Source organism: Equus przewalskii, chromosome 17 (assembly GCF_037783145.1).
Source record: "Equus przewalskii isolate Varuska chromosome 17, EquPr2, whole genome shotgun sequence".
Lineage (NCBI taxonomy): Eukaryota > Metazoa > Chordata > Mammalia > Perissodactyla > Equidae > Equus > Equus przewalskii.
Genome location: NC_091847.1, coordinates 3,353,690 through 3,377,914, shown reverse-complemented (window position 1 = coordinate 3,377,914; position 24,225 = coordinate 3,353,690). Strand labels below are relative to the sequence as shown.

At 38.4% G+C, this 24,225-nt stretch overlaps 1 protein-coding gene across 17 annotated transcripts in view; it reads left to right on the top strand.

Annotated features, from left to right (window-relative positions):
* IWS1 (interacts with SUPT6H, CTD assembly factor 1) overlaps positions 1 to 24,225 on the top strand; it is a 58,674-nt gene that overhangs the window by 14,085 nt on the left and 20,364 nt on the right. For 9 of the 17 annotated variants that reach the window (XR_011528328.1, XR_011528326.1, XR_011528327.1 and 6 more), the window contains exons 3-5: positions 19,811 to 20,960; positions 21,990 to 22,185; positions 22,747 to 22,804. Coding sequence is in view for 12 of the 17 variants with exons in the window: in XM_070579562.1 (XP_070435663.1) it covers positions 19,811 to 20,960; positions 21,990 to 22,185; positions 22,747 to 22,804 (1,404 nt within the window). In the remaining 5 variants the exon portion in view is untranslated. The remainder of the gene's footprint in view (positions 1 to 19,810; positions 20,961 to 21,989; positions 22,186 to 22,746; positions 22,805 to 24,225) is intronic. The other 8 variants (XR_011528330.1, XR_011528329.1, XM_070579566.1 and 5 more) reach the window with 1 other exon arrangement.

The window sequence follows — 24,225 nt, the reverse complement described above, 5'->3', positions numbered from 1 at the left end:
CACATACGGTCCATCCTGGAGAATGTTCATATGCAGTTGAGAAGAATGTATGTTCTGTTTCTGAACCTAAAGTGTGTGTCCTGTAGTCAACTTATTTAGATCAGGTTTTTTAATCCAGTTTCTGTCCCTTGATTGGCTTGTTGAATCCATTCACATGTAGTGTTTTGATAGAGTTGGAGTCTGCCATTTTACTTTTGATTTCTGTATGTCTCATGTCTCTTTTTGTTTCTCTGTCCTTCCTGTCTCCTTTCTTTTTCATTAAGTGAATATTTTCTAATGTAGCATTTTAATTCTTTTTCTTTTTTAAATCAAAGTTCTTTTTACTATTGCAAAACGAGAGTCTTTAGAGAAATTAGTATAATTCAACTTAGTTATTGAATCTTTTGCTAGACCAATCAGCTCATACCATTATAGTGCCCTTTGGGATGCTCTGTTTATCAGAAGTTCAGATCTTTTGGGGGGCATGACACATCTATGCTTTTTTATTTTTCAGCTTTATTGAGGTATAATTGACAAAAATGTAAAATATTTCAAGCGTACATTGTGGTGGTTTGATATACGTATACGTGGTGAAAGATTTCCTCCCATCTAGCTAATGAACATATTCATCACCTCACATATTTATTTATTTGAAGGAGAACATTTACACTCTACTCTCTTAGCAAATTTCAGTTGTACAATACAGTGTTATCAACTATAGTGAAAATGTTATACATTAGATACCCAGACCGTACTCATCTTATGGCTGAAAGTTTGTGCTCTTTTTACCAACCTCTCCTTATTTTCGCCCTCCAACCCCCAAGCCTCTGGCAACCAGTTTTCCACTCACTCTTTCTCTGAGTTTGCCTTTTTTTGTTTTTTTCCAGATTCCACATATAGATGATACCATGCAGTTTTTGTCTTCCTCTGTCTGGCTTAATTCACTTAGCATAGTGCTCTCAAGGTCTGTCCATGTTTTTGCAAACAGCAGGATTTCCTTCTTTCTCATGACTGAATAATGTTGCTTTGCGTATGTATATACACACAATGTCTTTATCCATTCATCTGTGGATGGGCACTTAGACTGTTTCCATATCTTGGCTATAGTAAATAATGCTACAATAAACATGGGAGTACAGCTATCTCTTCAATAACCTATTTTCATTTCCTTTGTGTATATACCCAGAAGTGGCATTGCTGGATCATGTGTAGTGCTATTTTTAATTTTCTGAGGAACTTCTGTACTGTTTTCTGTATTGGTTGCACCAATTTACATTCCCACCAACAGTGTACAAGTGTTCCCTTTTCTCTACATTCTGGCCAACACTTGTTATCTTTTCTCTTTTTAAGGACATTCATTCTAACGTGTGTGAAGTGGTATCTTATGTGATTTTGATTTGCATTTCCCTGATGATAAGTGATGTTGAGCATCTTTTCATGTACCTGTTGGCAATTTGAATAGCTTCTTTGGAAAAATGTTTATTTAGTTCCTCTCCCCATTTTTTAATCAGATTGGAGGTTTTTTTTGCTATTGAGTTGTATGAGTTCTTTATATATTTTGGATATTAACTCCTTACCAGGTATATGATTTGCAGGTATTTTCTCCAGTTTTTTAGGTTGCTGTTTCATTTTGTTGATGGTGTCCTTTGTTGTGCGGAAACCTTTTCGTATGATGTTGTCCCATTTGTTTATTTTTGCTTTTGGTGTCCAATCCACAAAATTATTGACAAGACTGATGTCGAGGAGCTTACTATCTAGGTTTTCTTCTGGGAGTTTTATGGTTTCAAGTGTTAAATTTAAGTCTTCAATCCAATATGAATTGATTTTTGTGTACAGTGTGAGATAAGGGTCCAGTTTTATTCATTTACGTGTGTCTGTCTAATTTTCCCAGCACTATTTATTGTAAAGACTACTTCCCCATTGTATGTTTTTGCTCATTTCTGGTAAGTTAATTGACCATATATGCGTGTGTTTATTTCTGGTCTCTCTCTTCTGTTCCATTGATCTTTGTGTTTGTTTTTATGCCAGTACCGTACTTTTTTTGTTATTAAAGCTTTGTAATATAGTTTGAAATCAGGAAGTGTGATGCCTCCAGCTTTGTTGTTCCTTCTCAAGATTGCTTTGGTTATTCGGGATCTTTTGTGGTTCCATACAGATTTTAAGATTGTTCTATTTCTGTGGAAAATGCCATTGCAATTTTGGCAGGGATTGCACTGAATCTGTAGATTGCTTTGGGTAGTATGGACCTTTTAACAATATTAATCCTTCCAATCCATGAGCATAGGATATCTTTCCTTTTATTTGTGTCTTCTTCAATTTCTTTCATCACTGTCTTATAGTTTTCTTTGTACAGGTCTTTTAGCTCCTTGCTTAAATTTGCTCTTAGGTATTTTATTCTTTTTGATGGAGTTATAAATGGGATTGTTTTCTTATTTTCTCTTTTTGGTCGTTAGTGTATAGAAATGCAACTGATTTTTGTATATTGATTTTGGATTCTGCAACTTTACTGAATTTGTTTATTCTAACAGTTTTTTTTGTGGAATCTTTGGGGTTTTCTGTATGTAATATTATGTCATCTGTAAATAATGGCAGTTTTACTCCTTCTCTTCCGATTTGGATGCCTTTTATTTTCTTTTTCTTGCCTAATTGTTTTGGTTAGAACTTCCAGTACTACGTTGAATGAAAGTGATGAGAATGGGCATCCTTGGCTTCTTCCTGATCTTAAGAGGAAAGGCTTTCAGCTTTTCACCATTGAATTTGATGTTAGCTGTGGGCTTGTCGTACATGGCCTTTATTATGTTGAGATATATTCCTTCTTTACCGAGTTTCTTGAGAGTTTTTATCATGAATGGATGTTGAATTTTTTCTGCATCTATTGAGATGATCATCTGGTTTTTATTCATTTTGTTAATGTGGTGTATCACATGGGATTGAATTGTGAGTGTTGAACTGTCCTTGCATCCCTGGGATGAATCCCACTTGATCGTGCTGGTCTTTTTAATGTATATGATCCTTTTAATGTATTGTTGAATTTGGTTTGCTAATATTTTGTTGAGGATTTTTGCATCTATGTTTGTCAGGGATATTGGCCTGTACTTTTCTTGTAGTGTCCTTGTCTGGTTTTCGTATCAGGGTAAAGCTGGCCTTGTAAGATGAGTTTGGAAGCATTCCCTCCTCTTCTGCTTTTTTGGAGGAATTTGAGAAGGATTGGTATTAATTTGTATTTAAATATTTGGTAGAATTCGCCAGTGAAGCCATCTGATCCTGGACTTTTCTTTGTTAGGAAGGTTTTGATTATTGATTCAGTCTCCCTACTAGTAATTGGTCTGTTCAAATTTTCTGTTTTTTCATGATTCAGTCTTAGCAGGTTGTATGTTTGTAAGAATTTATCCATTTCTTATAGGTTGTCCAATTTGTTGGTGTATAATTGTTCTCAGTCTTTTCTGATCCTTTGTGTTTGTGTAGTAGCAGTTGTAACGTCTTCTCCTTCATTTGTAGTTTTACTTATTTGAGTCCTCTCTTTTCTCGGTAAGTCTAGCTAAAGGTTTGTCTGTTTTGTTTATCTTTTCCAAATATCAGCTCTTAGTTTTATTGACCTTTCTGTTGTCTTTTTAGTCTCTCTTTCATTTATTTCTGCTCTGATCTTTGTTTCCTTCCTTCTTCTAACTTTGGGTTTGGTTTGTTCCTCTTTTTCTAGTTCCTTGAGGTGTAAAGTTAGGTTGTTAATTTGAGGTCTTTCTTTTTTCTCAGCGTAGGTGTTTAAACTTCCATCTCAGAACTGCTTTTGCTTCATCCCATCATATTTGATATATTGTGTTTCCATTTTCGTTTGTCTCAAGATATTTTTGAATTCTTTGACCTATTGGTTGTTCAGTAGCATGTTATTTAATTTCCACATATTTGGGAATTTTCCAGTTTTCTTGTAATTGATTTCTAGTTTCATACCAAGTGGTTGGAAAAGATGACTTGTATGATTTCAGTTTTCTTAAATTTGTTAAGACTTGTTTTGTGGCCTAACTTAGGACCTATCCTGGAAAATGTTCCATGTGCACTTGAGAAGAATGTATATTCTGCTGTTGGATGGAATGTTCGGTAAATGTCTGTTAAGTCCATCAGGTTTAACATGTAGTTTAAGTCCAGTATTTTCTTAGTAATTTTCTGTCTGGATGATTTATCCATTGTTGAAAGTGGGGTATTGAAGTACCTTACCGTTACTGTACTGCTGTCTTATTTCTCCCTTCAAGTCTGTTAATATTTGCTTTACGTATTTAGGTGCTCCGACATTGGCTGCATATTCGATATTTACAAATGTTATATTCTCTTGTTGGATTAACCCCTTTATCAATACAAAATGACCTTCGTATCTTCTTTGAGCTTTTGGCTTAAAGTCTGTTTTGTCTGATAAAAACATAGCTACCCCTGCCTTCATTTGGTTTCCATTTGCATGAAATATGTTTTTCCATCCCTTTACTTTCAGTCTGTGTGTGTCTGTCCTTCTGAAGTGAGCCTCTTATAGGCATCATATGTTTGGGTCTTTTTTTTTTTATCCATTCAGCCACCCTCTGTCTTTTGATTGGAGAATTTAGTGCATTTACATTTAAAGTCAATGTTGATAGGTATGGCCTTCTTATTGCCATTTTGTTCATTGTTTTCTGGCTGTTTTGTAATTCCTTTTCTCCTTTCTTCTCTTGCTCTCTTCCTTTGTGATTTGATGCTGTTCTGTAGTGTTATGCTTAGATTCCTTTTTTTTTAGTCTCTCGTGTATCTATTATAGGTTTTTGCTTTGTGGATTACCTTGAGGCTTACATCAAATATAATAGCCCATTTTAAGATGGTAAGTTAAAATGAATACTAAAGTTCTACATTTTTACTCTTCCCCCCTCAACATTTTATAATTTTCTTGGTACACTATCCATCTTTTTATCTTGTGTATCTGTTAACAAATTATTGTAGTGTAGTTATTTTTAATACTTTGTGCATTTTAATTTCTTAATAATATTTTTGCTGTGTATTTTAAGTGGTTGCTCTAGGGTTTATCACATATAGCTTATCAGAATCAGGTTCAAATTTACAATAGTGTAATTCCAATGATATGTAGAAATGTTACTCATACTCTGTTCTTTTTTCCTTTTTACAATATTATTGTTATACGTATTGTATGTTAATGCTACACATCCAACAATACATTATTATAGTTATTGCTTTACTATCTTAAGTCATTTCCTTAACCATCTTTTATCCCACCCACTTCCTTTGTACTGTCATTGGCAAATATACATATCTTACATTTCTATATATTAAAGACCAATACATTGTATACATTTTACTTTATACAACTGCTATTTAAATTAGTTAAAGTAAGAAAGGAGAAAATATGCATTTATGTTTTCTTTATGATTGCGTTATCTTTACTAGTGTGCATTGTTTCTTTGTTTAGATTCTAGTTACCATCTGAAGTCACTTGGTTTCAACCTGAAGAATTTCTTGCAGTGTTTCTTGTATGGTGGGTCTGGTAGACAAATTCTCTCCTTTGATGTGAACATCGTGCTTTCTTCTTTAATCATGGTTTCCTTCACTTCTGTGAACATTTTTACAAAGGCTACTTTGAAGTTTTTTTCTGATAAATCTGACATCTGGTTGCTCTCACAGGCAGTTTCTGTGGCCTTCTTTTCTGCTAATGTATGGGACATAGTTGTTTCTTTGCATGCCTCTTAATTTTTTGTTGGAAACTGGAGGCTCTAATTATTGTACCCAACTCAGGGTGCTGGTCCCCCCCCCACGGCAGGGGCTTTTTTTGTTATTTGCTTATTTGTTTAGTGGTTAGCTGGATTATTTTAGTGAAGTCTGTTTCCTAACCTACAATTTTAAATCTCTGGTAACTGCCTCTTAGGGATGTGCAGTTTGGGGCATGCCCACAGACACCTGGGATGACAGTAGTATTAGTAGGGCTCTTTTTTCTTTCCCTAACCACAGTCAGCTGTTAAATTCCACTGATTGCTCTATTATTTTCAACAGTGCCCTACAGCAAAAATTGCTCCACGAGCTAATCCAATGCAATTGGGGCTCCTTTGGAGGTGTAAGTTTCCAAGGTCTGTGTTTGATTTGTTCTGACCCCAGGATGACTTCTCCCAGCTGTCTTATTCCCTAGTCCTCTCCTGCAAACTAGCTAGTGTAGTTTTTCCTGCATCTTGACTCTCTTCCCAAGTGCCTCCAACCACAACTTGCAGTATTCTTGAAAGTGTCTTAGCCTCAACTTCCCCAAGCTTGGTAACAAATGAAGCCAGTTTCTTTGATGAGCAATTAGCAGGCAGTAAGCCAGGTAGCTTCTTTTTTCCCATGCAAAATCTTTGAGCCAAGGCTCTAGAGCTGGTGGTGGAGGGCGATGGCAGGTTTCTCTCTGAGTGACACCCCCGCTGCAGAAGCTGAGCTCTCATTGGGGAGTGGACATTGGCTAGCAGCCTGAGGTGCTCTTAGCTTGCCCCTCTTGGCATGGAACCCCTGTCTCACAAGTTGGGGCAAGGGCAGGGTCCCAGTATTCTCAGTGTGCTGGGCCCAGGATAGAGCCTTCATTCTGTGATTGAGGGCTGAACAGAAGATGGCAGCCCCCACTCTAAATCACAATCTCCTGGAACTTAGCCTCAGCAAGTTGGATGCAAGATGAGAAACGGTGATGTACTGCTCTTCCTGGGTAGCACACGTTCTACCTGGGAGCTGGAGGAGAGGGAACCCTGTGTTCTTGGTTGCAGTAGCCTGAGGTGGAGTCTCCTCCTTGCCTAGCTGTGAGGTTGGAAGGGGAGTGGTCTTGGTTCAGATACCAGTTGACTCTTGCCTGTCTTACCAGATTTTTCTGGATCTTCTTGGATAAATGCTGCTTCATATGCTCTTTGCCTTTAGGACCATTTCCAGACTCTTTAAGTGGTTGTTTTTAAATACTGTCAACTAATTTCACTGGAGAGTGAGTCAGCAGAGGTTTGTATGCTTTCATACCAGAAGTCCTCATTTGGCTTCATTTTCATTTCTTTTACTAATTGAACCTCTCTGTATATCCCAATTCAAATCCTAGAAGGACTCTGTATACTTTACTTGTATGTTACCATAATCTCTATTGGGCCCTTTGAGTTCTTTCATCTCATTAAGTCACTTACCTGTGTGTGGATGGGTCCTGTCTGTGGCCACCCCTGCATAGAGAGCGGCGGCCTGGTGCTGCTTTCCTAAACAAAGAATTCTGAGTAAGCCAGCTGTTGTCTTTTGGGGGCAGGCCTGTATATTGCAGGACATTTAGGTCTTGGTTCTCAAACATTAAATGACATGCTAGTGACATATCCTCTGCAGTCATTGACAACCAAAAGTGGCACCTCACATTCACAAATGTCCCTTTAGGTGAGGAGCCAGAACCACCCTTAGGTTGAGAACACGGAAATGGACAAGCAAGGCATGGAAAGCATGAGAAAGGAAACAATACTCAACAATATGAAAAATGAGTGACTAAAATGTAACTGGCACATTAATAAGGATGGCATTGCAGCCATTCACATTATTTTAAAAGAATATTTAGTGATGTGGGGAAATTCAGCATGTTGCTTGAAAGATATAGGCTATTAAATTATTGTGATTCTAGATCCTAGTTTACTTTTTTAAAGTAAATTCACACAGAGAAGAGATTGGAAGGAGATGGTTTAGAATTCTGGCTTATATAGCATCTTCAGCAAAGAATGATTTTTTTGGAGAAATGACAGGACAAAGAAAAGCAATTTTAGGCTTTCTAGGATGGCAAACCGGGAAGGTAGAGAGATGGGAAGAAACCAATGTAGTAAGGTTTTTGTGCAATTCTTCTGGTGGCATCTCTGAGCTGTTAACCTGCCTCCAGTAAAAGGAGAGTTTATATCCTGCTGTTAGGCAGGAAAAAAGGGGGAGTTAGAGCTTCTCTCACATTTGCTGCTGCTTAATTGCTTTCAGCTCAAAATTTTATGTCAAGGGGCGTATTTTAGGGTGACAGAATCTAGCTTCCCTTAATTACCTTACAATTATCCTCTATAGTGTGTAGGGCAGATTTTTTTTTTGGAAATTTTTTTTATTGAGTTCATAGTAGTTTACATCATTGTGAAATTTCAATTGTACATTATTTCTTGACTGTCACCACATAAGTGCTCCCCTTCACCCCCTGTGCTCACTCCCTACCCTCTTCCCCTGGTAACCACTGAACTGTTTTCTTTGTCCGTGGGTCTGTTCATGTTCCACCTATGAATGAAATCATCTCGTGTTTGTTTTTCTCTGTTTGGCTTATTTCGCTAAGCATAATGCCCTCCAAGTCTTTCATTGTTGTTGCAAATGGGATGATTTTGTCTTTTTTTTCCCGCTGAGTAGTATTCCACTCTCTATATATATACCACATCTTCTTTATCCAATCATCAGTCAATGGGCGCTCGGATAGTTTCCATGTCTTGGCTATTGTGAATAGTGCTGCTATGAACATGGGGGTGCATATGTTACTTTGGATTGTTGACTTCAAGTTGTTTGGGTAGATACCCAGTAGTGGGATAGCTAGGTTGTATGGTAGTTCTATTTTTAGTTTTTTGAGGAATCTCCATATTGTTTTCCATAGTGGCTGCACCAGTTTTCATTCCCCCCAGCAGTGTATGAGGGTTCCCTTCTCTCCACACCCTCTCCAGCATTTGTTATTTTTAGTCTTAGTGATGATAGCCATTTTAACAGGCGTAAGGTAATATCTTAGTGTAGTTTTGATTTGCATTTCCTTGATGATTAGTGATGTTGAGCATCTTTTCATGTGTTTATTGGCCATCTGTATATCTTCTTTGGAAAAATGCCTGTTCATCTCCTCTGCCCATTTTTTGATTGGGCTGTTTTTTTTTTTTTTTTTTATTGTTCAGCTGCGTGAGCTCCTTATATATTATGGCTATTAGCCCCTTGTCAGATATATGATTTGCAAATATTTTCTCCCAATTGGTGAGTTGTCTCTTTGTTTTGATTCTAGTTTCTTTTGCCTTGCATAAGCTCTTTAGTCTGATGAACTCCCACTTGTTTATTTTTTCTTTTGTTTCCCTTGTCTGAGAAGACATGGTATTTGAAAAGATCCTTTTTAGTTTGATGTTGAAGAGCGTACTACCTATATTATCTTCCAGGAGTTTTGTGGTTTCAGGACTTATCTTCAAGTCTTTGATCCATTTTGAGTTTGTTTTTGTGTATGGCATGAGATAATGGTCTCCCTTCATTCTTTTGCATGTGGCCGTCCAGTTCTCCCAGCACCATTTATTGAAGAGACTATCTTTTCTCCATTGTATGTTCTTGGCACCTTTGTCAAAGATTAGCTGTCCATAGACGTGAAGTTTTATTTCTGGGCTTTCAGTTCTATTCCATTGATCTGTGTGCCTGTTTTTGTACCGGTACCATGCCGTTTTCATCACTATGGGTTTGTAGTACATTTTGAAGTCAGGGATTTTGATGCCTTCGGCTTTGTCCTTTTTTCTCAGGATTGTGTTAGCAATTCGGGGTCTTTGGTTGCCCCATCTATTTCCGTGAAGAATGTCATTGGGATTCTGATGAGGGTTGCATTGAATCTGTAGGTTGCTTTGGGTAGTATGGACATTTTAACTATGTTTATTCTTCCAACCCATGTGCATGGAATCTGTTTCCATCTCTATGTCATCATCTGTTTCTTTCAGTAATGTCTTAGAGTTTTCATTGTAGAAGTCCTTCACCTCCTTGATTAAATTTACTCGTAGGTACTTTATTCTTTTAGTTGCAATTGTAAATGGAATTGTATTCTAGAGTTCTCTTTCTGTAAGTTCATTATTGGAGTCTAGAAAAGCAATTGATTTTTTTAAGTTGATTTTGTACCCTGCAAGTTTACTGTAGTTGTTAACTATTTGTTAGTTTTCCAATGGATTCTTTGGGGTTTTCTATATATAAGATCATGTCATCTGCAACAGCGAGAGTTTCACTTCTTCCCTCTCTATTTGGATTCCTTTTATTCCTTTTTCTTGCCTGATTGCTCTGGCCAGGACCTCCAGTACTATGTTAAATAAGAGTGGTGATAGAGGGCATCCTTGTCTTGTTCCTCTTCTCAGAGGGATGGCTTTCAGTTTTTCCCCATTGAATGTGACGTTGGCTGTGGGTTTGTTATATATGGTCTTTATTATGCTGAGGTAATTCTATCCCCATTTTGTTAAGAGTTTTTATCCTAAGTGGCTGTTGGATCTTGTCAGATGCTTTCTCTGCATCTTTTGAGATGATCATGTGGTTTTTATTCCTCAGTTTGTTGATGTGGTGTATCATGTTTATTTGCGGATGTTGAACCATCCCTGTGTCCCTGGTATAAATCCCACTTGATCATGATGTATGATCCTTTTGATGCATTGCTGAATTCAGGTTGCCAAAATTTTGTTGAAGATTTTTGCATCTATGTTCATTAGCAATATTGGCCTGTAGTTTTCCTTCTTTGTGTTGTCCTTGTCAGGTTTTGATATCAGAGTGATGTTGGCCTCATAGAATGTGTTAGGAGGTGTTCCACCTTCCCTAATTTTTTGGAATAGCTTGAGAAGGATAGGTATTAAATCCTCTCTGAAAGTTTGGTAGAATTCCCCAGGGAGGCCGTCTGGTCCTGGGGTTTTATTCTTCGGTTGTTTTTGATTTCTCTTTGAATCTCTTTCCTTGTGATTGGTCTATTCAGATTGTCTGTTTCTTATTGATTCAGCTTGGCGAGGTTGTAAGAGTCTAAGAATTTATCCATTTCCTCTACATTATCCATTTTGTTGGCATATAGTTTTTCGTAGTATTATCTCGTAATCGGTTATATTTCTGTGGTGTCTGTTATTTCTCCTCTTTCATTTCTAATTTTGTTTATCTGAGCTTTTTCTCTTTTTTTCTTTGTAAGTCTGGCTATGGATTTGTCAATTTTATTTATCTTGTCAAAGAACCAGCTCTTTGTTTCATTGATCCTTTCTACTGCCTTTTTTGTTTCAAGAGCATTTATTTCTGCTCTGATTTTTATTATTTCTCTCCTGCTGACTTTGGGCTTTGTTTGTTCTTTTTCTAATTCAGTTAGGTGTAATTTGAGATTGCTTATTTGGGATTTTTCTTGTTTGTTAAGGTGTGCCTGTATTGCAGTGAATTTCCCTCTTAATACGGCTTTTGCTGCATCTCATATGAGATGGTATGGTATGTTATTTTCATTTGTCTCTAGATAATTTTTGATTTCTCCTTTAGTTTCTTCAATGATCCATTGCTTGTTCAGTAGCACGTTCTTTAGTCTCCACATCTTTGTCCCTTTCTCAACTTTTTTCTTGTAATTAATTTCTAGCTTTATAGCATTGTGATTGGAAAAGATGCTTGTTATTATTTCAGTTTTCTTAAATTTATTGAGTCTTGCCTTGTTTCCCAACATATGGTCTGTCCTTGAGAATGTTCCATGGGCATTTTAGAAGAACGTGTATTCTGCTGTTTTTGGATGGAGTGTTCTGTATATGTCTATTAAGTCCAACTGGTTTAGCTTTTCTTTAATTCCACTGTTTCCTTATTGGTTTTCTGTCTGGATGATCTATCCATTGATGTGAGTGGAGTTTACCCCACTATTATTGCGATGTTATTAATGTCTCTTTTAGATTTGTTAATACTTGCTTTATGAACTTTCATGCTCTTATGTTGGGTGCATAGATATTTATAAGTGTTATTTCCTTTTGATGAAGTGTCCCTTTGATCATTGTATACTGCCCCTCTTTGTCTCTCTTTATGTGTCTTATCTAGAAGTTTACTTTGTCTGATATAAGTATTGCAACATTTTCTTTTGTTTGCCATTAGCTTGGAGTATCCTCTTCCATCCCTTCACTCTGAGCCTGTGTTTGTCCTTGGACCTAGATGTGTTTCCTGGAGGCAGTGTATTGTTGGGTCTTGTTCATTAATTCATCTTGCCACTCTTGACTTTTTATTGGAGAATTCCATCCATTTATGTTTGGAGTGATTATTGACATATGAGGGTTTAATACTGTCATTTTATCACTCGTTTTCTGGTTCTGCATTTCCTTTGTTTCTCATCCTGTGTGTTTTGGTCTACCCATTGAATTATGTAGTTTTTTATGATGTGTTTCTTTGTCTTCTCCTTATTTATTGTTTGTGTCTCTGTTCTGCTTTTTTGTTTAGTGGTTCCCCTGAGGTTTGTATTCAGAATCTCATGTGTAAGATACGCGTTTTCTGACGGCCTCTTATTTCCATAGTCTAAATGGCTTCAGTCCCCTTCCTCGTCCCCTCCTAAGTTGTTTTTCTCACATCTTATTTCATCTTGTGTTGTGAGTTTGTGGTTCAAATGACAAGATTATCTTTGTTTTTGGTGTTTTACTTCCCTTTAGCTTAATGCTATACTTGAGTATTTGCTATCCTATTCTGATTCTGTCTCCCTGTTTATCTTGTTACTCTGTGTTTTGTGACACCTTTCTCCCCCTTTTTCTTCCCCTGGTATGAGGACCGCCTTGAGGATTTCTTGTGTGTGTGGGGTCTCGTGGCTACAAAGTCCCTTAGCTTTTGTTTGTCTGGGAAAGTTTTTATTTCTCCCTCATATCTGAAGGATATTTTTGCTGGATAGAATATTTTTGACTGAAGATTTTTGTCTTCTAAAGATTTGAATATGTCATTCCATTCTCTCCTAGCTTGTAAGGTTTCTGCAGAGAAATCCACTGAAAACCTGATAGGTGTTTCTTTGTAGGTTATTTTCTTCTGCCTTGCTACCCTTAGTATTTTCTTTGTCATTCAGTTTTCCCAGTTTCACTACTAGATGCCTTGCAGTAGGTCTTTTTACATTGACGTATTTAGGAGATCTGGCAGCCTCTTCCACATGGATTTCCTTCCCTAGATTTGGGAAGTTCTCTGCTATTATTTCTTTGAACAAGCTTTCTGCTCCATTCTCCTTGGTAATACCTGTAATTCTTATGTTGCATTTCCTACTTGAGTTGGATGTTTCTCAGAGACCTTCTTTCTTTCTTTTTAGTCTTAGTTCTCTCTCCTCCTCTGTCTGAAGCATTTCAACATGTCTGTTTTCGATTATGCTGATACAGTCCTCTCTGATGTCCACTTGAATATTCAGGGAATCCATATTTTGTTTTATCTCTTCCAATGTATCTTTCATCTCTAACATTTCTGATTGATTCTTCTTGATAGTTTCAATCTCTTTTGTGAAGTAGCTCCTGAGCTTGTTGAATTGTTTCTCTGTTCTCTTTGAACTCGTTGAGTTTTTTTGATGATAGCTATTTTGAATCCATTGTCATTTAGATTACATATTTCTGTGTCCTCAGGACTGAATTCTGGGTGCTTGTCATTTTCTCTCTGGTCTGGAGATTTGGTGTAGTGTCTGATAGTGCTAGAGGAGGTGGGTTGGCTCTTATACATTGTGATATTATTTGGTTGCAGTTTTCCCCTATCACCACTGAATGAGGGTCAAGAGCCGCCTATTCTGAGCCCTCTGCCTTCAGCCGAGATCCCAGGCGGAGAAATGGGCGTGGGGCAGGTCGGGGGAGGGCACTTTCTCCTGCGTGCCCTCCAGGCTTTCTCGCTCTGCTCTCACATTCTGGTCTCCTGGGGTGTTGGCTTGATGAGGTCACACCATTAGAGGGCTTCCCTCTAGGCTGCAGGGGCCCTAGGGAGTCCTTGTTCCTGCAAAGAAGCGACCCCTCACCCATTCCTTCCCTCATGGAGCCTCCTGCAGTTGCAGTTCACAGTCTTTAGGGGAGGGAGCGAAGTTCTCTCTTACCCCGTTCCAACTCTTCCAAGGGGGGCTCCAGCCTCTCTGCCCTCCGTCATATGGCTGCATGTGTGTGTGTCTGACATTTTTGTGTTGTGTTAGGATGTCCTCTCTTGGAGTATGGTTGCCCCTTTTTGTTGTATGTTGGAGGGATGAGAGTCCTAGGCAAGTTCACTCTGCTGTGATGCTGATGTCACTCTCAGATATTATTTCTTAGGGGGGCTAGTCCAGAGTTAATCTTTATGAAGTTGAGGCTACACTAGTTTAAGGCAAAAGAGACTTATCATATGAAATAAAGTTTATTTCTTTTATTTTTTCCTTTTTTTTTTGGAAGATTAGCCCTGAGCTAGCATCTGCTGCCAGTCCTCCTCTTTTTGTTGAGGAAGACTGGCTCTGAGCTTACATCTGTGCTCATCTTCCTCTACTTTCTGTGTGGGACACCTGCCACAGCATGGCTGGACAGGCGCTGCGTAGGTCCGTGCCTGGGATCCAGACCAGTGAACCCCAGGCTGCCGAAGCGGAATGTGCAGACTTAACCGTTGTGCCACTAGGCTGGGCCCTGAAATAAAATGTAAAAGTAGTGTTCTTGAGCTTAGGCTTGGTCTTTAAAAGAAATCCATATATAAGCAATTGCAGTAATAACTTGATTACATATTTAAATTATTTGTTTTTAGGGTACTGACATCTTTTTGACTAGGTTCCTAAGCAGGATGTAAACATCAGTGGGATTTTCATCAAGTATAGTTGTTCTCTGTAGAGCACTTGGGAACTCAGACTCTTCATACACCTTTTGTGGTAGGACAGATAAGGAAAGGGGAAAAGATTTTAAAAATCTTTTTGAATAGTCATCACTGAAAACATGATTTTTTAGTAAAGCAGTTTGAGCACAAATGTGACCTAGTTATATAACTAGTTGGAATTCTAATCTTTGTTGTTTTTACTTGAATATTCTCTTGAACAGCATGAGATTTGTTATGTGGGTTGTAGTCAGCTGGTTTCTGTTCCATGGAAACTATATTGAAGGATATATGTATTTAAAATCCAGAACCTGTAGATTTCATCTGCATAGAAAAGTAGAGTGTTCCCCTCCTGAGGGTCTCACAGAAAAAAATAGTGTACGGGACTGTTGAGGAAGAGGTTGTTTGGAAATGGAGCCTAACCTCTCATTGTTATTCTGACTGTGGGCAAAGTGTAGTGGGCCTAACCATCCGTCTGCTGTTGAGGTTGATGTCGGCCCCATTAGCTCCAGTGTCACTTTGAATTGAGTAAAGATGGCAGTCTCCTGTCGTTTGGCTCTTTCCACAGAGAGCTTGTACTAATATAATGAAAGCATTCCCAGGGGGAGTACTTCAAATTAGCTAGAGAATTCTTTTTGGCCATTCTTTCCTTGTTTGCCCTATTTCTCACCAGTTCTTTGGATTCCATCTGTGCTTTCCTTTCTTTGTGTTAGGCTTCTGCCTTTGTCTTTAAGTCCACCAAATTGTCTTTAAATCTACCAAATTCAAGAGAAAAATATTATTTTGCATTGGTTCCTTTCTCTTAAGCAGTTGTCTTATGGAATTTCTGTTTCGTTTTGGTGAATTTATTTTGAGTGTCTTCTGTATACTGAAGGTAAAAGATAACATTTTTAAAAACTGGTCTCTGATGAAGAGAAAATGGGTAAACAGTCACCTTTCAGTGAGGTGGAGGTACAAGATGCTATGGGGGTATGTAGGAAGGAATGATTGACCAGCTCACCCTTCACAGATGACATATTTGAGCCACGTCTTGAAGGGGGAGTGCTTCATAATTAATAATTAACAAGATACTTCATTATGAATGGTTGATAACGTTTGTTGAGTGCTCACAGGCACTGTGCTAACTACTTTACATGCATTTGATCCTCAGACTAGCCCTCTAAGGTATAGATACTCTTCCTAACTCCATCAGATTGAGGACATTGATGCTTTGAGAAGTTAAGAAGATTCCTCTTAGATTACACAGTAGAAAGTGGCCGAGCTACGGTTTGGGTCCCATATCTTTCTGACACTGATGTCCATGTTCTTATGTTGCAAAAAGTCCATTCTAGCTAGAGGGAAGAAGTTCAGGAAGGGGGTATTTTTGTCCAGTTTTGAGGTATGAAAAGGACATGGTGGGGGAAGGATATTCTAGGCAGAGGGAACAACATTTATAAAGGCATGGAGGTGACATAATGAAGTCAGTGGTTCCATTTGTCTGCAGGAGAATTTTAACCTGCAGCCTAGAGTCCCTTGGATTAGATATCAAAATGTAGAATGTAGATTCTTTGACCCCTTCCCTAGACTTACTGGATTAACATGTGGAGGTGAGAAGCACAAAAATCAGTATGTTTTTTCACTCTTGGTGGAAGAATTCACCAAATGATTCTTACGCATACTGGTTTGGAAACTGCTGGTGCTGTGCATAGGGTTGATGTTGGTGAGAGGACAGAAATGAGTCTGGAGAGGTGGGCAGCAGTTTGCCTCATTATTGTAAACTCTTAAGCTTTGTGTAGAATTTTCTTTTGCCAGTAATCATCAGAAGTGCTTTTGTTTTTGACTGAGTCTACGATCAGTGAGCTTTTGACAGACAAAGGTCACTCTGGTACGTAGCTTCATTTTATCGTGTGTGTGCCTCCTGTGAATTGGGCTCTCAAAGTCACAGCCTTGCTGCACTCCATGAGCTGCACTGCATTCACAGTGTTGTGTAGGTTAATGCCTGGGCTTCTCAGATTCCTTTATTTCCTAATTAAGATATGTACTTGACAGACTCCGAGATGAGGATGTCAAATATATCTTCTGGAACTAAGGTGCAGGTTTTTGAAAATGCTCCTATAGATATTTCCTCGTGGAATTTACTATGTGTGTTTTACCAATTTATAATGGTAGGTAAGTGTGCAAGTTCAACAGCTTGGAGTTTGACTCTTCTAATGGATAGGGAAGAAACAAGTGTCCTGAGTTGTTTGATTTTTTTGTGAGGATTTCTATTTGACATTCGTGTACTACTTTGAAATTTACAAATTGACTTTTGCCTTCTGGTAGTTTTATTTACTTTGTAATTTTAAAATGTTAATTATCTCTGTGCATGTATATTGTGGCCCTGGCCCATAAGGAGTGGGATTCCTATTTGTATGCAGAGATGAACTACCATGATGGTTCAGTATGGGTAACTAGTAGTTACAAGGTGAACAATTGTAAGCAGAGGGTGTGAGGCATTGTGGAGCTAGGAGGCTCAGAGTGCTCAATTTCTCTGACAGTTACAGTGAGGAAATTTTTTACATTATTAAGAAAATGACATTTAAATGGCAGTTCCTACTGGTGATTTGTTGTACTCATATCTGAATTTAAGAAAATGTGTTTTGTTTTTTTTTAAGTTTGCAACTTAAATTAATTGCTGAAATCAGTCTAAAAATTCCTCAAAAACTGATGGGAACTCCTAACTTTACGATGGTTATTGTATGTAATGTCCTTATAATGGTGGTCTGAATGCATACACCACGTGTCAGGAAACGCAGGGCAGAGTGTAGCAGATAAGTTTTGGGATGACTGCCCAGTTCACGGAATCTCTTCTTTCTTTGGGAGTGGCTCCCAGTGCTGTGCCCCTGCTCTGGCTGTAACCTGTTGAGTCACCGAGTTACAACATCTGGTATTTTGGCCAGCTAGATCCGTCTCTCCTGGGAACTTAAAATTTAGATCCTAGACACTTAAGTTTAGCATGGTTAAAGCTGAGTCTTGTTATGACAGTGCTCTAGTGAAAAGGTCCTTGAGTTCCCTTTTCTAAGCTCTCTGAGCTGCCTTGGTGCCTACCCTTCCTGAGTCTTTCTTTGGTCATTCATCCCACTTTGATGCTCAGAAGATTGTTCTTTTTTCTGGAGCTAGCCAGAGGTGGTTTCTGTTGTTGCAGCTAAAATAAATTGTCACATATGAACATGCTCTTCGTTATGTCATGGTATGTTGTGGAAAGCATTCCAAAAGCCGGTTACAATTTTCTCTGTTGCCTCCTGCTTTAGTTGTCTCTGCTGGTACTTGTGTGTCATCGTGTGTCCTGTTCTCCTCCCCCCTGCCCCCACCCCCAATAATCTAGTTAACTTCTTAACTCAGTCATCACAAACTAATGGCAAATACCTTTGTTTATATACCTTTTATGGCTCAGTCTCATAAAGATCACTTCCTGTAGGCTTTCAAAACATCATGCCTACCTTCATAATAGTCCTTATTGCACTATGTTGTTGTTTTGGTTGGCTCATTAGACAACAGCTTGTTAAGGTGAGGCACTGAGATGTGTTCAGCTTTGATTCCTAGCACCTTGCACATAGTAGACATTAAAGAGATGCTTGTTGAATTAATTATTCCTCACTTTAAATTATTCCCACTTAACTCCTTTATTGTTCATTCAACGAATTCTTTATTGTGAGTCTGTGTGATGTACCAGGCACCTTTCTGTGCTCTGAAGATACCTGAATGAAGACAACAGATCAAAAAATGCATGCCTTCTTAGGGCTTAGATTCATTTACATTCTTTTAAAATATAAAAATTAAAGTATTGAGTATGGTTCAAAGTAAACCTTTAGCAGTATATGGAGTATTGTACTGTATTGCAAGATTCTCTGTTATTTCTCTTGTCCTAATATCACATTTAGTAGATAAATGCTGGTTTCAGTGGCATAATAAGATGTATAACTGACAAGGAATCCAGTGTCTGCTGAGTTCCCAGTGAGAATGTAGGAAAAATGCCTGTGGGAAATTTGAAAAGTTTATGATTTTAGAAAGTTTCCTGAGCATGTTATATTTGAATGAATATGTATAACAATTACTGTTTCTCTGGAACTCGGTGCTATCAAGATGGTAATAAAATATGGAGGAAAACAACTCCTCAGACTTTTGCTTTGTAAGTTTATTTTATAATTTTTTGACGCTGTAGACACAGCATACTTAATCTTCTTTAAATGAGCCTGAGACAAGTTAACTTATGAGTTTGGTGAAACATTTTCATGCCATATATCTTGTCACTGAATTCTCTTAATCACTTAATTATTTTCATAACATGATGGTGGGCATGTAGATTATTAAAGACTCTTTGCTCCTTGAAAATTATCTGTGGTAAGTTCAGATATGTCTGTCATATATTCCGAGGAGAAATATTTGGCTCAGTAAATTTTTAAGGGGGAAAACTCAGACACAGAAATACTTTCACTTTTTAAACCAGAATATTAATCACCATGTTATTGAAAGTTCAGATGCCAGGTGGGGAAAAACTCCCCAGATCCTACTTATTAGTATTTTGGTATGTTTAATTGTGTATGTTTTCCTCTGCATTTTTAGAAACATAGCTATAACGCGCACAGATCAAGTTTGTCCTCTAGAGCATGTGCTTTCAGATTCCTTCATGTAGCGTCACGTGTTAGTGTGGTTAATTAGTCGTGTTTTCCCTGAAACTGAGACTTCTGTACCACAGTTACTGTACGTATCACCAAGACTGCTCCAAGCCTCAGTTTTCTTAGGAAATGCACTGTTGTGAGGAGGAAATGCACCACCCAACAGGAGAGAGCTTAGCATGATATTTGCCTCTTATTAGGTCCTTAGTAATATTAACTGCTCTCCTGGTTTGTTTAGATTTGCTTGAAAGAATGTGCCCTATAAATAATATGGTTCTTTACGTAAAGTTTTGTAGTTCTTTCCCTTAAAATAATTTTAACCTTTAAAACCCAAGAGTGCTCCTTTTAAAAGAATTTGGGTACATGTTTATTTATATTTCTTTGAAAAATAGATCTAGTAGCTAGAATGATTTTGAGAATGTTAGGCTTTTTTTTTAATTTAGCTCTTCAGAGTATGTCTCCTTTCTAGTAATCTGGGGGTGTACTTCACAGATTTGGTGAAGACTGGTTATCTTTCTCAGTTTTGGGATTCAGACCATGTTAGCCATTTCGTAAATAGACGACCCTCTTTAAAGTGGGATGTTTCTGTATAGGTATAGGACAAGAGTTCTATGTTTAAGTTTGCATAGTTACATTTTAAAATGTTGACGATTTTTAACATTTCACCACCAAAATTTTTTTGCACTTTCCTAATCTTTTCTCCCTTGATTTTTCAGAATGAACCTAGTGATCGAGAAGATGGCCTCAACAAAAGACATCATGTGACAGACTCTGAGAATGATGACCCCTCAAATCTTAATGCTAGTGACTCTGAAAGTGAGGAGCTTCAAAGACAAAAAGACAGTGACTCTGAATCTGAAGAGCATGCAGAGCCTCCTGCAAGTGATTCTGAAAATGAGGATGTCACTCACCAAGGGAGTGACTCTGAGAGTGAGGAAACCAGGAAATTACCTGTTAGTGACTCTGAAAATGAGGAACTTCTTAATGGGCATGCAAGTGACTCCGAAAATGAAGGTGTTAGAAAGCATCCTGCCAGTGATTCCGAGATTGAGGAGCTCCCAAAAAGTCCTGCCAGTGACTCTGAAACAGAGGATGCTCTAAAACCTCAAGTCAGTGACTCTGAGAGTGAAGAACCCGCAAGGCACCGAGCCAGTGACTCCGAAAATGAGGAGCTTCCCAAACCGCAAATTAGTGACTCGGAAAGTGAGGAGCTTCCTAAACCTCGGGTCAGTGACTCTGAAAGTGAGGAGCCTCAGAGGACTCAAGCCAGTGACTCTGAAAATGAGGAGCTTCCCAAACCGCGTGTGAGTGACTCAGAAAGTGAGGGCCCACCAAGACACCAAGCTAGTGACTCTGAAAATGACGAGCTTCCCAAACCCCGTGTCAGTGACTCAGAAAGTGAGGACCCCCCAAGGCACCAAGCCAGCGACTCAGAAAATGACGAGCTTCCCAAACCCCGAATTAGTGATTCAGAAAGTGAGGACCCCCCAAGGAACCAGGCTAGTGATTCTGAAAACGAGGAGCTCCCTAAACCCCGAGTCAGTGACTCTGAGAGTGAGGAGCCTCAGAAGGGGCCTGCCAGTGATTCGGAACCTGAGGATGCCGCCAGACGCAAACAGAAGCCAGAGTCGGAAGATGATAGCGATGGGGAGAATAAGGGAGAGGACGCAGAAATGCAAAATGACTCCTTTCATTCAGATAGCCATATAGACAGGAAAAGTTTTCACAGTTCTGACAGCGAGGAGGAAGAACCCAAAAGGCCAAAAATGGACAGTGATGAAGATGAAGAAAAAGAGGGGGAGGAAGAGAAAGTAGCAAAGCGAAAAGCTGCTGTGCTTTCTGATAGTGAAGATGAAGAGAAAGCAAGTAAGGAAGTATTTGGGGCTGTGTATAGGTAGCTTTACTTACTGTCTAAGCTTACAACTATGAAGTATTGTTTCTTTTTCTGGACTGTTGTATCTGTACTCTCTCATTCAACTTGATGTTCTAAAATATTACTGGTTTGCCCTGGTTTTCAAAAGCTAATCTTAGTATTAAATTTACTTTGAGTTGTTCCAGCAGCATTTGTTAAGTTCTGACTTCCTCAAAATGATAAACTTGACTGAGTTTCAATGGGAATATGAAACAGTGTGTTTTTGGTTTTTTTAACTAGAAAGGGTAATGTTTCAAAGAAATATGTTTCCATGAAAACGCAGTCGTATCCAGAGTTAGCTGTGAGTCTTTGACAGCTAATGCACTAGATCCCATCCAGACAGTGACTGAGCTCCCACAGGTACCTCTCTCCATCTGTTAAACATGACTGAGTACCCAAATTCAAGGAAGTTATCAAGGGGCTCTACTTAGAGACTTCATGCCTCTGCAGAGTATTCCAGTCTTTACTACTTGATTACCTTTTTTATGAAACTTATCTTTTTTGGAAAAGACATATTCCCTTATAACCTGACGGTTGTTATACAAGGAAAGAGCACCACACATCTGTCGGTTTACTAAGGGAGATGAGAAATTCCAACCTGACCATGGACAGTCAGGGAGCCATGGGGATCCCACAAAACAATGTCCAGGCCTTTTTAGTTCTGCTTAATACTAGGCAGCATAGAAGGGATCCTAGTCCTGCACATCAGTCTCATCTTATTTTCTCACTTCCTCAAAGGGAAAGCTAGCTGTTGATGCCTGCTTTTCTGTTGATTTCATTCTTTGTCTTATGGCCACTTTTTGTAAACAACAACAAATAATTATAAGATGACTCTGAATGAATCTTTTAGTTAATTTTTTATCCTAAACTGTGTGTCAGGAGACCTTTGATTGTTGCCGTGTGCTGCCATTTTAGAGTACCTGTTGTACTTAGCAGTACGATGACCATGATGGGATAAGATTGACGGTAATTTTCTTTTTCAGCAGCAGCGAAGAAGAGTCGTGTTGTCTCTGATGCAGATGACTCTGACAGTGATGTTATATCAGACAAATCAGGCAAAAGAGAGAAGACTGTAGCATCTGACAGTGAAGAAGAAGCAGGGAAAGAAGAATTATCTGATAAGAAAAATGAAGAGAAGGATCTGTTTGGGAGTGATAGTGAGTCAGGGAATGAAGAAGAGTAAGTGACAGTATAACATGAGTTTTCAAGATTTCCTAGAAAGTGGTAGAGAGGGGTTTGTCTTTTAAGTTTTAGATTTATATTAAGATTTCATGTTGAAGTGTAATACAGTATATCCTGCCCGATTGCACAGCTTAGAGGGATTCAGGATTTTGGTCCCTGAACTGTTGCTGTACACTACAACACAGGTGAATCTCAAAAATACTATCTTAAGTGAAGGAAGGAAAGAGGACGTATTGTCTGATCCCATGTATGTGAAGTTCAAGAACAGGCAAAGCTAATCTGGTGATGGAAATCAGAGTGCTGATTAGGTGTAGAATGTTGATGTCGGGGGCTGACCAGAAACGGCCACAGGGAAACTTTCTGGGGAGAGAGAGTTGTTCTGTATCTTGATTAGGGTAGTGTTACATGAATGTGTACTTTTGTCAAAACCCATTGAAGTGGACTCTTGAGATCTGTACATTTTTACTATAAGTAAATTGTATACTGTTAGAAAAATATTTTATGGTCCCTCTGCAAATAAAAAGAAAGCAGATGAAATTTTTTTATATTATCTTCCAGAAATCTTATTGCAGACATATTTGGAGAATCTGGTGATGAAGAGGAAGAAGAATTTACAGTAAGTATTAAGATGGAAATATTTCCTCTTTTTTCGGGAGGATTAGTCCTACGCTAACATCCGCTGCCAGTCCTCCTCTTTTTGCTGAGGAAGATTGACCCTGAGTTCACATCCATGCCCATCTTGCTCTGCTTTATATGTGGGACACCTGCCATAGCATGGCTTCGTAAGGGGTGCATAGGTCCATGCCCAGGATCCGAACCAGTGAACCCTGGGCTGCTGAAGTGGAGCTTGGAAACTTAAGCACTATGCCATTGGGCCGGCCCTGGAAATATTTCCTCTTTGACTATGCTTTTCTTTGTTTTTATGGCAGTGGTTCTCTAATAGGTGATTCTAATAAGTAGAAGTAAGCAACTGTGATGTAGTCAGTAGAAAAATCGAGAACAAAGGGATTCAGAAAGTGAAATAAAAGGGTCTACGCAGGCATAAAAGGAAAATAACAGGCAAAATTGAAGTAAGGGAAGGAGGAAATGCATTAAGGGAGAACGAAAGGCACTTTCTAATGCTAAAGAGAAAGAGTGACACTAGTTTTGGGACTTCTGATTCTAGCAATGGCAGGCTAGATAATTTGGACCAGTCTTCTGCTAAGGACAACTAGAAAAGCTAGACAAAATGTTTAACAATCTGCTCATCAGCAGAGGAGCAAGATAGCAAAGAATTACTAAGCCAAAAACCATCAAAAGAGAAACCTAAAGAGGTAAGCTCAGCATTTAGAACTGCTTTTTCTGCGATGTTTGCCTGTTCAGGCTGAGAGGCTGATTATATTATTGACGGCCTGAAGGCTCAAGAGACAAAACTTAGAGGTCAGGGCCTGTTAAGGTTAGGAGACCCTGAAAACCCCATGCTCTGGCTTGGGGCTCTTAGATTACGGGTGAGCTGGAAGTAAAGGAGCTTTTGCTCAGATTTTAGGCCAGCTTTGAGTCATCTAGCAACATAAAGAACCTTAGTCTCAGAAATTTGAGTAGTGACTTAATTTGACAGTAACCTACTTAATCCATTGGCTAGTGCTCTCAGGGACACAGCATATGCAAACAAAAATCCTTTCAGGACAAAGGTAACATACTCAGAGAACTCACATTATTTCTGTAGTTTTTCAAATGCACAGTATGGTACACAATCATAGAACATTAAGAGGAAACAAGCTTAATAACAAACAGTAGAAATAGACCTAGGGGCTCTAGATAACAGGAATTTTAGATATTGCCTTACAAATATGTATATATATTCAGGGAGATAAAAGATTAAAAATTTTGTTAGAGCAAACAATTTTTAAAAAGGGCAGATTTGGAAGAGAACCAAGTAGAAATTGTGGAACTGTAAAAATGTAATAACTGAAATTAAGAACTCTGTGGATGAGTTTAACAGCAGATATATTTGAACAGAAAATGAGTGAACTGGAATATAGGTTAGAAGGAACTATT